This window comes from Bufo bufo, chromosome 7 (assembly GCF_905171765.1).
Source record: "Bufo bufo chromosome 7, aBufBuf1.1, whole genome shotgun sequence".
Lineage (NCBI taxonomy): Eukaryota > Metazoa > Chordata > Amphibia > Anura > Bufonidae > Bufo > Bufo bufo.
Window position 1 is genome coordinate 15399588 of NC_053395.1, and position 15649 is coordinate 15415236.

The following is a 15649-nucleotide window of genomic DNA, read 5'->3' on the forward strand; positions in this document are numbered from 1 at the left end:
TGAGACTCCTCTTCTCCTCCTTCAATACACCTTCATATTTATAACTTCAGTTTTCTAATTTCAACTTCTAGTTTTTCATTTTAGACCTTGAAATGGAACTCAGTGGGAATGTCTCCTGTGGCCATTTTACCATTGTCTAAATCACTTCCTTTCATTAAGAGAGGGGGTGGGGATGGGAGGGGTTAATTCTTCTTAAGAAACCTCATGCCCTTCTTATGTAAATCCTTCCTATTTAAGCTTTCGATTCCTGCTTCTCCGTACCACAATGGCGTCTGCTGATCTGAGGGCCGAGCTGGACTGCTCCATCTGCCTGAGCCTCTATACAGATCCTGTATCCCTGAGATGTGGACACTACTTCTGCCGCTGGTGTATTGTGAGTGCGCTGGATGCACAGGAGGCAGCCGGAGTGTATTCCTTTCCTGACTGCAGAGCAGAATATTCGGAGCGTCCGACCCTGGAGAAGAACAGGAAGCTGGGGAACATAGTGGACCGTTTCTTATCTGCTCAGCCTGATATGGAGGAGACCGGGATCTTCTGTACTTACTGTACTAAGTCTCCTGTACTGGCTGTGAGGACATGTCTGCAGTGTGAGGCCTCGTTCTGTGAAAAGCATTTAAGAAGACACAGTAAGTCATCAGAACATACTTTGGTTGAACCTACTGTTACCCTGGAGGACAGAAAATGCTCCACGCACAAAGAGGTTCTAAAATATTACTGTCCGATGGACGCCGCCTGTATCTGTGTGTCCTGCTGGGTGGCTGGAGACCACAAGGGACATGACGTGGAGCTACTGGACGTGGCCTCCGAGAAGGAGAAAGAGAAACTTAGATCTGTGATTGAGAAAGTGAAGTCTGAGAGAGAAGAAGCTGGAAGAAGAGTCCAGAATCTAAAGGATCATAAGACAGAAGAGGAAGAGAAATCAGTCAGACTCGCTGAGAAAGTCACTGGTCTTTTTACTGATCTCAAGGAGAAGCTGGATGATCTAGAAAAGAGAATCCAGGGTGAGATTTCCAGACAGATGGAGCAGGTGTCACTCTCAGTCTCTGATCTGGTGGAACAGGTGGAGCTACACAAAGATGAGCTGACCAAGAAGATTAATCAATTTGAAGGATTATTTAATTTCACAGATCCACTGACTTTCCTAAAAGAAAATGTAAACAGTGTTGACATCAGTGATAGGAGCTGTGATGTCGTCGGTGATGTAAGAGACGCTCAGTGTCTGGGTGAAGACTTAGTCTCACAGATATTACACAGAGGACTGTTACACTTTGCCAAGAATCTTACTGATATGAAGAAGAAGAGACAGTTCCCAGTGATGGAGAAATCCGACGTACTGCTGGATATAGACACGGCTCATAATAAGATTAATATATCACGGGATCTCAGATCTGCGTTTTATACCGCGACATCAAAGGGCAGACCCGATGGGCCCCAGAGGTTTATATCCTGTCAAGTTTTAAGCTCCAGCAGCTTCTCCTCTGGGAGACATTACTGGGAGGTGGATGTGAGTCGGGCAGAGAAATGGATCATTGGAGTGGCCGAGGAAAGTCTGGAGAGGAAGGTTTATGGAAATGAATCTTTTATTGGTTATAATGAGAAATCCTGGGGTTTGATGTTAATTAATAGTTTTGGTGTGCGTCATAACAATACCTATAAGCCACTGGTGTCAGATTCTTCTGTGAAGGTTGTCGGGGTCTATCTGGACTATAAGGCCGGGCGTCTGTCCTTCTATCAGCTGTGTGACCCAGTTAGACACTTACACACCTTCACAGCCTCCTTCTCCGAGCCGCTCTATGCCGCTTTCTCTCTGTTTGAAAATTCCAGTATTAGAATCATGAAATAAAACTAAATTATGTTTTAAAGTGAATCTTTGCCTTTTTATTATCCTTTGTGTGAGATATAACACTTACTATTAGCTGCTGGACCATGCCCGCATCTCTCCCTATACTGCTCCTCTCCTCATAGAGTGGTGTGCTCTTTATAAACGTCTAGGCTCCATTCCTGGGAGAGGAGCAGGTCCCAGAGGTGAGACCCTTACCAATCTAATAGTTATCCCCTATCCTGTGGGGGATCTGCTCGTCTGAGGAGGTGAGAGCTGCCTTTCCACGCAGCAATCACCTCTTCAGTATGGAGGATACGGAAATTGTTCTTCCTCATTCAGATTTAATGTTTGTGGGCAACAGATTGCTGCTTAGATGGCAAGATCTTCAGGATTTTGTTCCTCTAAACGTATTAAGGATATTGGGGTGCAATAGAAGGTGGAAAACGTAACCTTTGCCTAGATCCCCCAAAAGAAGTCAGCACTTTCCAGAAGGTCAGCACTTTCCTGACTTTTTTCAGAAACCCTTTCAGTGGTATATTGTACCATCTGCCATACACTTCATGGTGATTAGAGCTTGTAGTCATGTAGGCAGCTCTCCTTTGTTGGGTGGCATAGGCGTATTTAAGTCTTTTTGCTTTTTTAAAATATGGGGTTGTAAGACACTGGGTTGTGGGTTCTGCAAGCATGGAGTAAAGCGCTCTAATCTCACCTGTCCAGTGTGAAGGTAAACGCTGGAACTGGAAGAGTCAATAGAGTTGGAGACAATCAGTTGCCACTAGGGAATATTTATTTGACCCAAAACCTTTTAGACTTTATTGATAATAGAGGGGTTGGACCTTGACAATACTTTCCAATTGGGGGCCCAAGGAACCTGTCTGACTCTGGTTTTAGGTACTAGTAACATTTTCTAGATGGCCAATTTACCACACCCAAAAGTTCAGCTTTATCAAAATTATCTAGGTCCTTTTGAATCTGGGAAATTTGGTGATAATCCTGTAAGAGTCTGGATGAGCAGAGGAGTGCTGTTCCTTCAGTATGGGATTGAAGTGTTTTACCAGAAAAGGATCTGGAGGGATATTAATATCAAAAATTTGTGACTAGGATTTAATTGTGGGGGATTGAGTCAGCACAACCTGTATGTAGGTGCACATCACTATGGCGAAATACATATACAAACGGAAAATGTGATTGCACTCTGCATCCAGCATTCTGCCCTGCCTCCATGCTAGATGAGACATTGGTGTACATTTTGGCCAAAGCGTAATAAGCCACTCACCACGTCAAGGTCGCCTCTATGGAGTGGTCCCTAACACTAGTTCCTACCTGTTTATGGGCCATGACAGCCACACAAAGTCCAGGGAATGCAGGTGCAGCATGCACGCCAAGCACACTCTGCTTTTTACCCCGTCCGGTGCCATTACAGCTTTCATCGGATCCAGGGATGCAAGTACCAACATGCATGCTGAGCCCACTATATACTTCTCCTGAAGCCAAATGGCTACTGGTAGGTGCTATATAAGCAGACTCAGTTTTATACTGACTTTAAAACCAGCCTCCAGGACAGATTGACTGGTCAGGTGTGCATGACTCCAAGGAGATCGCCACGCCTCCAATATATACTACAAAGAGAAAATGTGGGGGATTCAATCAGCACAACCCTATATGCAGGTGCACATCGCTATGGCGAAATACACATACAAAGAAAAAGACACAAATGCAATAGCACTCTGCAACCAGCATTCTGCCCTGCCTCCATGCTGGATGAGGCATTGGTGTACATTTTGGCCAAAGCGTAATAAGCCACTCACCACGTCAAGGTCGCCTCATTTGAGTGGTCCCTAACACTAGTTCCTACCTGTTTATGGGCCATGACAGCCACACAAAGTCCAGGGAATGCAGGTGCAGCATGTACGCCAAGCACACTCTGCTTTTAACCCCGTCCGGTGCCATTACAGCTTTCATCGGATCCAGGGATGCAAGTACCAACATGCACGCTGAGCCCACTATATACTTCTCCTGGAGCCAAATGGCTACTAGTAGGTGCTATTTAAGCAGACTCAGTTTTATACTGACTTTAAAACCAGCCTCCAGGACAGATTGACTGGTCAGGTGTTTATATAAGCGTTGCCACACCATGTGAAAGAAACAGCAACTATCGTACCCGCAACAGGTACATTGAGGACTAGTTAATTTACGTATCTTAAATAATCTGCCAGGTGTTTAGTACAACACAACAACTGTGGATCCCCACGTGTGGCTCAGTTCTCCAAATCTACTACATCGTGCCTCCATTTGGTATAAGATCTATCAATCTGAGAATCTTGCTCAGCCATTAGTGTTGCATATAAAGTGGACACTGGTTTAGCTACTTGTGCTCTTCTTATCACTGCCTCCGCAGATCCACATTCCAGCCTCAGTGGACCCTTACCAAATTGATTAAGGTAGGCATGTCTGAGCTGAAAGTATCTATACAGGCAATGTTGGGATAAATTACATTCTTGTTTCAGACTATTAAAAACATGAATAGACCCTTATCATAAAGTTGTGTGAGATACTGCAATCCTTTCTGAGGCCAAAATTCAAAGTCTGCAAATAGCTTGGGGGAAACATGGCGGCCTTCTGCAGAAAGTATGGTGAATGGACTGCTGAGGACTGGGGCAAAGTTATATTCTCCGATGAAGCCTCTTTCCGATTGTTTGGGGCATCAGGAAAAAGGCTTGTCCGGAGAAGAAAAGGTGAGTGCTACCATCAGTCCTGTGTCATGCCAACAGTAAAGCATCCTGAGACCATTCATGTGTGGGGTTGCTTCTCATCCAAGGGAGTGGGCTCACTCACAATTTTGCCCAAAAACACAGCCATGAATAAAGAATGGCACCAAAATACCCTCCAACAGCAACTTCTTCCAACAATCCAACAACAGTTTGGTGAAGAACAATGCATTTTCCAGCACGATGGAGCACCGTGCCATAAGGCAAAAGTGATAACTAAGTGGCTCGGGGACCAAAACGTTGACATTTTGGGTCCATGGCCTGGAAACTCCCCAGATCTTAATCCCATTGAGAACTTGTGGTCAATCCTCAAGAGGCGGGTGGACAAACAAAAACCCACTAATTCTGACAAACTCCAAGAAGTGATTATGAAAGAATGGGTTGCTATCAGTCAGGAATTGGCCCAGAAGTTGATTGAGAGCATGCCCAGTCGGATTGCAGAGGTCCTGAAAAAGAAGGGCCAACACTGCAAATACTGACTCTGCATAAATGTCATGTAATTGTCGATAAAAGCCTTTGAAACGTATGAAGTGCGTGTAATTATATTTCACTACATCACAGAAACAACTGATACAAAGATCTAAAAGCAGTTTAGCAGCAAACTTTGTGAAAACTAATATTTGTGTCATTCTCAAAACTTTTGGCCACATCTGTACAATATTAAGGGCATTTTAGCCTTTTTTGCTCGACGTGTTTCTTAGTTGCAAAGATAACCAATTTAGTCATCAGGAGCATATAAAGATAATCGGGAAGCCATAGCAACAAACAAACAAACAGTGGATGTAGCACGCTCTCGTACACAGCGTGCAGACCCGTAGCCTACGGCACTGGGACGGCTGTAGCGCGGCCGCCCAATGTTGCTCCTAAAGAAGAAGAAGCCATGCCCCCCCTTGGACAAACGGAGAGAAGTTGAATTTTCCCTTTTTCTCTGTTATTGTATTGTTACTATTGTGTCTGGATGGTGCATATGATGTGAATATGCGCCTAGTTTACTAGGGTTAGCAGTATACCCAATTGTTGTTTAGTTTGTGTCGGTGTGTGGGGGGGTATGAATGTTTGCTCCTCCACGGGACTTAAGGATGCAGCTGCATTTTTCTGGTGGTTGTGTGGCGTCAGTTAAGTTGATGTCCTGGAATGTCAGGGGTCTTAACGATAAAGTCAAACGTTCATTGGTCTTCAATTACTTGAAAGGCTATAGCCCTGATATAGTGGTACTATAGGAAACACATCTACGAGGTCAGAAAGTCTTGGCGGGATCCACTTATCATGCGGTATACTCCAATTATGAGAGGGAAGTTTCTATTTTAATTGCTAAAAGCCTTCCGCTCCAGTTTATGTTAGTTCAAATAGATGTATCTGGAAGATATGTGTTATTACAGGCCAGTATTAGAGAATTGCAATATCTGATTGTAGGTCTATATATACCACCCCCATTCTGTAGGGAACTTCTCGATTCTATTATAAGTCGCAATGTTTTCAGCAACTCCCTTTATCATTATGGGTGATTACAATGCAACTTTGGATCCACTCAGAGATAGGCTACATCCTCAGGCTTCACACAATGGATCACTCTTACATTGGGCGGAAGCACATGGGCTCATAGAGATCTGGTCGCCACCTTCATCTTACCTCTACACAATTCTCATGGTACTCGGCCTCCACTGGTTCTACGTCTCGTAAAGACTTAGCTTTTGTCAATAGGGATCTGTTACCTTATATTAGAACCAGTGATTACTTGCCCCCCTCCTCTTGATTTTATCGCAGCCATTGACCCCTCCCACTAGATGGTGGGGGTCTAAATCCAATATGGCTAGATGTCCTCCCAGTGGCGAGCAGTTGCTACGAGACTATGGAACAATACTGGACGGAGAACGAAGGGTCCTCAGACCCTCTGCTAGAATGGGATGCCTTTAAGTCTGTGATGAGGGGAGCATTAATTCATGCGATAGCCTCGCACAGGAAAGAATTACGCGGACTAAGCTCGAGGTAGCGATCTCCGATAAGGGGCAAGAATTTCTAAAAGATCAGAGTAGCGAGTAGTAGGAAAACTATTCTGCTCTATATGCTTCTAAAACCACTTGTACTACAGCGAATATAACCAGTTTTTTAGCCGGCATTCCACTTCCCACTCTTGCACGAGAGAATAGGGAAGCCTTGGCGGCACAGATCACGGATGCGGAGATTAAACTGGCTATTAAATACCTGGGGATTACTATTCATAGGGAGGCTGCAAAGTTTGACCAGCTTAATGTAGTTCCCACCATGTCATATATCACTAGGAAAATTGAGGCAAGGGAGAATCCGCCCCAGACTCTGATAGGTCGTGTTAATGTTATAAAGATGATCCTCCTGCCTAAATTGTTATATCTCTATAGAGCGGCACCGCTGGCGTTACCGAAGAGACATTTTGTTCTTATGGATAAAATGTGTCCCAGAATAGCGAGACATACCCTTCAGGCGCCGTATGGACGGGGAGGCTTGGTGCTGCCGAATCTTTCCCTCTACTATGCGGCAGTACAGCTGAGATATGCGGCGTGGTGGATCAGAGCCGATACTAGTAACCCAGCGGCAGTGTTGGAAGCTGCTCTGGTGGGGTCTTATGAGCCCCTTACGAACTTAGTATATAGGAAGGGGGCCTACGCAGCGCGCCATTATACCCCTACTATGGCGATTTGGGTTAAGTGGGTGAGCGTACATACAGTTTAGGGTGGCGGAGAGAGATGGTCACCGTATGTGCCGATATGGAGGAATAAAGAATTATTCTCTCTGACATGGTGGCCCAAGTCACATAGTCATCAACCCAACCTTAATAAAATAAACACACAGACACAATCTATGTGGAAAAAAATGGCAGCGATGTTTATTAAGGATAACCTTATAATTAATAATTACATTACCATAATAAATAATTAGCATAAATTAATCAATGAAAATTCATCCCATATAAAATCACCAATTAAACTTCCAGCAAACCATAACTACCAGTCCACCCAGCATTAGCTGGGCGACAAACTCCCACTAATAAATATCGCGACAAACAAAATTAAAGGGCTTCTGTCACCCCACTAAAGTGATTTTTTTTTTTGGGCTAGTTAAATTAGTTATATTGCGATATATGACAATATAATTGTGTTACTTACTTTGATCCAGCAGTTTCTACAAAAAACAAGTTTTATAATATGTAAATTCGGTCTCTACCAGCAAGTAGGGCGGCTACTTGCTGGTAGCTGCTGCAGAAATCCGCCCCCTCGTCGTGTTGATTGACAGGGCCAGCCGGGATCTCCTCCTCCGGCCAGCCCTGTCGGCATTTCAAAAATCGCGCGCCTGTGTTCATTCGGCGCAGGCGCCTGCGCCGATGACGTCTTCTATTTCGGTGATGTCATCGGCGCAGGCGCACTGAGGGAGTTCTGAGGAGACGAGCCTCCTCATCTCAAAGCGCCTGCGCCGAATGAACACAGGCGCGCGATTTTTGAAATGCCGACAGGGCTGGCCGTAGAAGGAGATCCCGGCTGGTCCTGTCAATCAACATGACGAGGGGGCGGTTTTCTGCAGCAGCTACCAGCAAGTAGCCACCCTACTTGCTGGTAGAGACCGAATTTACATATTATAAAACTTCGTTTTTAGAAGAAACTGCTGAATCAAAGTAAGTAACACAATTATATTGTCATAAATCGCAATATAACTAATTTAACTAGCCCCCAAAAAAAAAATCACTTTAGTGGGGTGACAGAAGCCCTTTAAGGGAGGGGGGTGGGGCGCTGATCCAGGTCTTCTTCTCTTCTTCACAGGCACGGACCCCAGCGGAACACTCCAATATAAAGGAGAATCTTAACCACTAACAACGCGCGCATCTTATTCAATTTATCTTCAGGCAACCTAAACTCCATCTTAGCAGAATCAATAACTATACCCAAAAATTCCAAACAAACACAAAGTCAAACTGTATTTTCTAATGCTATAGGAATACCGAACAAACGAGAAAACTCTTCAAACCTGACTAACAATCGAAAACACATATCGGACCCTGAACTACCTACAAACAAGAAATCGTCTAAGTAATGCAAGATCCCTCCACCTGACAACTCAAAATCAATAACCCAATGCAGGAAACTAGCAAATGATTCAAAATAACTACAAGATTTTGAGAAACCCATAGGCAAACAGCGGTCAAAATAAAACTTCCCTTCAAATTGAAAACCTAAAGAGTTAAAACCATTAGGATTCACTGGCAACAATCTGAAAGCTGATTTAATATCAGCCTTGTCCAATAAATCACCCTGCCCAAACTGACATAACAAAACCAATGCCTGATCAAACGAAGCGTATTCTCCCGAGGCTTCGGATTTGTCCACCTCGTCATTAATGGAACTCTTATCTGAGTATGACATATGATGGATCAACCTGAAATCACCAGAATCCTTTTTGGGAACAATGCCCAAAGGAGAATAACGACAAAATGTCGATAAATTCCAAACGACAAATGCGCTCTTTAATAACGGAAGGCAGATGGTAACCTAACGGTGAAACCTCGCAAGGAATAAACTTTCCACTACACCTAAACTTTTATCAGATCTAGGTAACCCACCGACTGAAAGTTGTCCAAAACTGGCCCCAGCGGCGGGCATAGACGAGGTCACTACCGCCAGGACCAGCCCAAACCCCAGCAGCCGAAGGGTTAACAGACTTTGACATGAATTGTGAAAACATTTTCATAAAATCAAGGACTGTATTAGAGTCAGACTGCACATTGATGTTCTCACCACTAGGGGCCGCCTCCTGGCTTCGTCCAGAGGAACAGTGTGCAGGCTCTTCACCCACAACACTAGAAGGACAGGGGATCACACTTGAAGAGGTCTTCTGGGTCACAGAGGTAAGTAAATCTTCTCCCAATCTTCTAGGCAGCTGAAGGAGGGGGGGGGGGAAGCATCGCTGAAGAGGAGGGGGGAGACGTCGCACGCTGCAGCTGTTCGGCCAGCTCAGGATCCCTCTGCCTGCTACCGCTGCTCCTCCGCTGCTGCTCAGCTCTGCCACCAGGACCCCGCTCTCTGCTGACAGAAGCGCTGCGATCCCCAGCAGATACAGGACGGGGAAGCGCCTCACCGGAACGTCCCCTGGCTCTAGACACTGGCACACGACCTCCGCTGCTCTTCCTCCTGCTGCTGGCATCTGAAGGGGGAGAATATACTTCCCTAGCCTGTCTTAGTGTCACGGATGGTGTTGCAGAAAGCTGGAACTTATAAATAAACATCCGACTGGCTTGATCCCAAACTAAGGAGCATATGGGTGAGCCCTATAAAAACCCTAGAGCTCTCCCTGACTGCTATGCCCATGCAAAGGTCTTTATGGTAGACGATTGCATGTCCACGTACCTTATACTGTGTGACACCTGAAAACCCTATAATAGTGAGGGGACATGACCACCGACTCCCTACACTTAATACGGACGGAGTCAGGGTCACCTAGAATCAAGCCAGCAAGGAAACACAAATAAAGGAAAATGACTTATCTGAGGAATCAGGAGAAGGAGCATCCAGCAGTGAACAACTCATCCAGGAAGAAGTATAAACCGCAAAGTGAGGCAGTATGGGAGGGAATATAAAGGGAGACAATCAGTGCAAATAGGTGACAGCTGGGAGAAGGAAAGGAGATGACAAAGCGAAACCAAAACAAAGAACGTCATGCAAGAGGTAGCGAAGAATGTCTAACAGACCTTCTCACAGAGCTGGCGGTGACACTGAGGCGTTTTGCTGGCTTCACGCTGCGATCCTCCTCCTCTGCTATCTCCCCAGCTTTGCTGACAGGACCGGACCTCTGCGCTCGTGCCCCTTCTTCTAACTCCTCCGCTGCTGTATGAGGGCGCCCCAGACACGACCGCAGCCACTGTTCACCGCCTTCAGCTTCAGCCCACAAAATCAGCTCCTTCAGTAGGCTTTCCATCGCAAAGGTCCTCCCGCGCTGATCCAGGTCTTCTTCTCTTCTTCACAGGCACAGACCCCAGCGGAACACTCCAATATAAAGGAGAATCTTCCCGCCGTTTACCTCCTGCACCAATCAGGAACACAGAATCTTCCCGCCTCAGAACTGGACAGGACCAGAATTAACCACTCATGCCAAGCACAGTTGACCTCCAGATGACCAGGCCGATAAGTACCACTGAAACACAAGAGGGTGGGAACACACAAAAGGGGGGAGACACCAAACCGGCCATATAGAAGCCATATATATATATAGCCATATGGACCAAACCATTACACCTTCAATTTAACATGACAGTGACTAGGCCACCATGTGTCCCCCAAGCTATTTGCAGACTTTGAATTTTGGCCTCAGAAAGGATTGCAGTATCTCACACAACTTTATGATAAGGGTCTATTCATGTTTTTTAATAGTCTGAAACAAGAATGTAATTTATCCCAACATTGCCTGTATAGATACTTTCAGCTCAGACATGCCTACCTTACTCAATTTGGTAAGGGTCCACTGGGGCTGGAATGTGGATCTGCGGAGGCAGTGATAAGAAGAGCACAAGTAGCTAAACCAGTGTCCACTTTATATGCAACACTAATGGCTGAGCAAGATTCTCAGATTGATAGATCTTATACCAAATGGAGGCACGATGTAGTAGATCTGGAGAACTGAGCCACACGTGGAGATCCACAGTTGTTGTGTTGTACTAAACACCTGGCAGAATTTTTAAGATACGTAAATTAACTAGTCCTCAATGCACCTGTTGTGGGTACGATAGTTGCTGTTTCTTTCACATGGTGTGGCAATTATTCAGAACTTTTGGACAGAGGTACACGCTTATATAAACACCTGACCAGTCAATCTGTCCTGGAGGCTGGTTTTAAAGTCAGTATAAAACTGAGTCTGCTTAAATAGCACCTACTAGTAGCCATTTGGCTCCAGGAGAAGTATATAGTGGGCTCAGCGTGCATGTTGGTACTTGCATCCCTGGATCCGATGAAAGCTGTAATGGCACTGGACGGGGTTAAAAGCAGAGTGTGCTTGGCGTTCATGCTGCACCTGCATTCCCTGGACTTTGTGTGGCTGTCATGGCCCATAAACAGGTAGGAACTAGTGTTAGGGACCACTCCATAGAGGCGACCTTGACGTGGTGAGTGGCTTATTACGCTTTGGCCAAAATGTACACCAATGCCTCATCCAGCATAGAGGCAGGGCAGAATGCTGGATGCAGAGTGCAATCACATTTGCATTTTCTGTTTGTATAGGATTTAATTGTGTAGTATGATATTGTACTAACTACTATAATATACGTGATACGTCGCTACTATAGAAATTACTGGGTTATGGAACAGAATTATAATATCATCTGCAAAGTCAAATTGTTTGAGTGGTGCTAGCTCCTGGGTTTCCTTGTATGAAGAGATGGCTTCTTATAGTTTCAGCCAGAGGTCCTAAGATTAAAGCAAAGATAAGTGGGGAAAGAGGACAGCCCCAAGATCTACTCCTATCTGGCTACAGAATGAAGCAATGGATAAGGACAGTACGCGGTGTGATGTCCGCATCTTTTGTGGCCCTATTGAAGTGAATAGGTCCGTGAATGGTGGGACGCAGACTGAACAACTCGTTCGGTGTTGGTGGAAAATGTGTGAATGGAGTCAACTGGAGAGCGTATCATAGCCCTGGTACTGAACAGCCAAAGTTCTCCATTTCTGCTTTGAGTCCTCTGGGGACCAATGTTCCAAAATCAAATATTCTGGGATTCTGCCCTTAACATCTGGGATGTATGGTCCTCCTCTCTCCAATCTCTATCTAATGTTTCAGCTGCTGCAAACATTATGTCCCAGAATTGTAATTGTGTATGAGTGTAAAATGGTTGGATGATGTCTGCTTTTCATCACCTGCTCTTTTATTCTAGGTTGTTCTAACACCATTTATTAGTGTTCTAGAGGTTCTCACGATATATTGTTTCTGATACGCTATTATGTGAATGACGTTTTTCTAGTGAGTTTTCACGTTATACGGCCCCCTTAAATTGTCCTTTATTTAAAGCCCTTTTTGCACTTGAATGGGGAAAACCTATGTCTTCTATGAGCGTTTGTTCCCATTCGTAGCCCTGTGTAGACATCCCGACGATTAGCTGCCACGAGCAGAGAATTGTGAGTCGGATCTCTAATGCGGACTTTAAAATTGCTCACAATCACTGAACACTGAGAACGATCGCTGCTTGTTAGGGGTAGAGGATATGTTGGTGTAAAAAGACCTTGGGTTCCTTTATATGGACAGATTTCTGCCTAACGATCGATGATACAGCATGTTGATCTGATAGCTACATGCAGAGATGACCATGAGCAAACAATTATTAATACGATCATTCATCCCCATACAGTTTTCTTTTGTTGGCAGGACATCCTATGTTTATAACAGGGCAATGTTCTGTCAAAAAAGCTGTGATTTTTGCTTGTTTGTCGGGTGATTGGTCAGCAGTAGAACAAACTAACATCTGGTGAACGTTCCTTTCACAGTATGGTAGGACTGGGGTTCTTTTGGCCCAACCCTCATATATCATCAATAAAGTCTAATAGGCCTTGATTCAAAGAAATAGACCCTTGTGGCAAATTGTTGTCTCCAAAGGCAGCACCGAATATTTTTTTCTTTTGGGTCCTTTATGATATAAGAGCCTAGGCCCATTGGAGGATCCCTTGGTACTCTGGTGGGCCAGTTTTATGCAGACAGGTTAGTTGCTCCAAAGGAAATTATTCTCATCAATAAAGTCTTATAGGTTTTGATTTAAAGAACTAGACCATAGTGGCAGGTGATTAGCTCCAAAGGCAGCCTTTTTTTCTCCTGGAGTGGAAGCATCTATGGTATCAGATCCTGGGAACACAACGAGGACCTTCTGGTACTCTGGTGGGGCGGTCAGACACTGCTTCACAGACACGGCCCATTTTAGTCCATATTGGCTGTTAGAGTTGTTCAAATTACCCACCAGATGATGGATGAAAGATCTTTCTAGGAATGTTTTTTGAAAGAAAGATCTTTTGTCCGGTTATTGCATGAAAATATTAAAACCACCCAACTTTTTTTCAAATGATAATGATCTGTGAACGGTTGGCTAAATTTCCACTGATGAATGTTAGTTTTTAATTGACATTATCCATTTTCATCCACTAATGTGTATGGCCACCTGTACGCATTGTACCTGCCGGGGCGGGATAGTAGTCACACCCTTGATTAGCATCTGTAAGAGATATCTGGGGGGAGACTCCGAGACCTCTGAATGTGAGGTTCAAGTGAACAATGGACATTTGCATCCTGATGAGGTTCATTCCATCCAGACAAACCCATGGCCCTATATCTTAAATTCACATAAATGAAATACCGGATATAAAATAAAATACATCACAGTACACAGACCTTTTACACAAGGAGATACATTATAAGACGAGCCTTTGTATTGTACATTTGTGTGTTTTATTACGTTCTCCAATGCCGTTTACACGAGGAGAAGTTCCTATGACAAACCATAATAAAAGATGTGACAAACTACAAATAATAAAATTATTGTTCATTGTTAGATCGCGACGTCCGGTCACTAGAAAAGATTAGAACAAACTCTCTTTTCTAATGTCCGATCTGCTCTAAAGATATAACGTAGTTCTGTTATGGTAATAGGCAATAAGTTTACTTTAGGGATTTCTGTCAGTCTTTTTTATGGTAGGAGGTGTATGAATGTTGTTATTATTATTATCATTACCAACCGACCCAGAAGTAATATAATAATGAAAGCAATGTACGGAGCCGTGTAGTTCTGGCTACTGAGCTACAAGGTGATAGCTGAACGGCAGGGAGTCAGACCTCGCCAATCTGATATGGGTGGCCTACTTTGAGGATAGACAACCCTGAACAACCTATTTACCGGAGGTTCACATGATGAGACTCTTCTTCTCCTCTTTGAATACACCTTCATATTTATAACTTCAGTTTTCTAATTTCAACTTCTATTTTTTCATTTTAGACCTTGATCACATGAAATGGATCTCAGTGGGAATGTCTTCTGTGGCCATTTCTGTGGTCTAAATCACTTCCTTTTATTAAGAGGGGGTGGGTATGGGAGGGATTAATTCTTCTTAAGAAACCTCATGCCCTTCTGTAAATCCTTCATATTTAAGCTTTTGATTCCTGTTCCTCCATACCACAATGGCGAGCTGGACTGCTCCATCTGCCTGAGCCTCTATACAGATCCCGCATCCCTGAGATGTGAACACAACTTCTGCCGCTCCTGTATTGTGAGTGCGCTGGATGCACAGGAGGCAGCTGGAGTGTATTCCTGTCCTGACTGCAGAGCAGAATCCGGCCCTGGAGAAGAACACAAAGCTGGGGAATATAGTGGAGCATTTCTTATCTGCTCAGCTTGAAATGGAGGAGACCGGGATCTTCTGTACTTACTGTGATTCTCCTGTACCGGCTGTGAGGACATGTCTGCAGTGTGAGGCCTAGTTCTGTGAAAAGCATTTAAGAAGACACAGTAAGTCATCAGAACATACTATGGTTGAACCTACTGTTACCTTGGAGGACAGAAAATGCTCCACACACAAAGAGGTTCTGAAATATTACTGTCCGATGGACGCCGCCTGTATCTGTGTGTCCTGCTGGGTGGCTGGAGACCACAAGGGACATGACGTGGAGCTACTTCCGAGGAGGAGAAAGAGAAACTTTGATTGAGAAAGTGAAGTCTGAGAGAGAAGAAGCTGGAAGAAGAGTCCAGAATCTAAAGGATCATAAGACAGAAGAGGAATAGAAATTAGTCAGACTTTCTGAGAAAGTCAATGGTCTGTTTACTGATCTCAAGGAGAAGCTGGAGGATCTAGAAAAGAGAATCCAGGGTGAGATTTCCAGAGAGAACGATCAGATGTCACACTCAGTCTCTGATCTGGTGAAACAGGTGGAGCTACAAAAAGATGAGCTGACCAAGAAGATTAATCAATTTGAAGGCTTATTTAATTTCACAGATCCACTGACTTACCTAAAAGGAAACGTAAACTGTTGTGACATCAGTAATAGGAGCTGTGATGTCATCTGTGATGTAAGAGAG

At 44.4% G+C, this 15649-nt stretch overlaps 1 protein-coding gene across 1 annotated transcript; it reads left to right on the top strand.

Moving 5' to 3' along the window:
• The first annotated feature begins 265 nt into the window (after positions 1-265).
• Positions 266-1843, top strand: LOC121008700 (E3 ubiquitin/ISG15 ligase TRIM25-like). The gene has a single exon (XM_040441397.1). It carries the CDS (start codon positions 266-268, stop codon positions 1841-1843), a length of 1578 nt encoding a protein of 525 aa, XP_040297331.1.
• Positions 1844-15649: the final 13806 nt, after the last annotated feature.

Coding starts and splice junctions, on each gene's coding strand:
- LOC121008700 (XM_040441397.1), top strand. CDS start 266: ATGGCGTCTGCTGATCTGAGGGCCGAGCTGGACTGCTCCATCTGCCTG.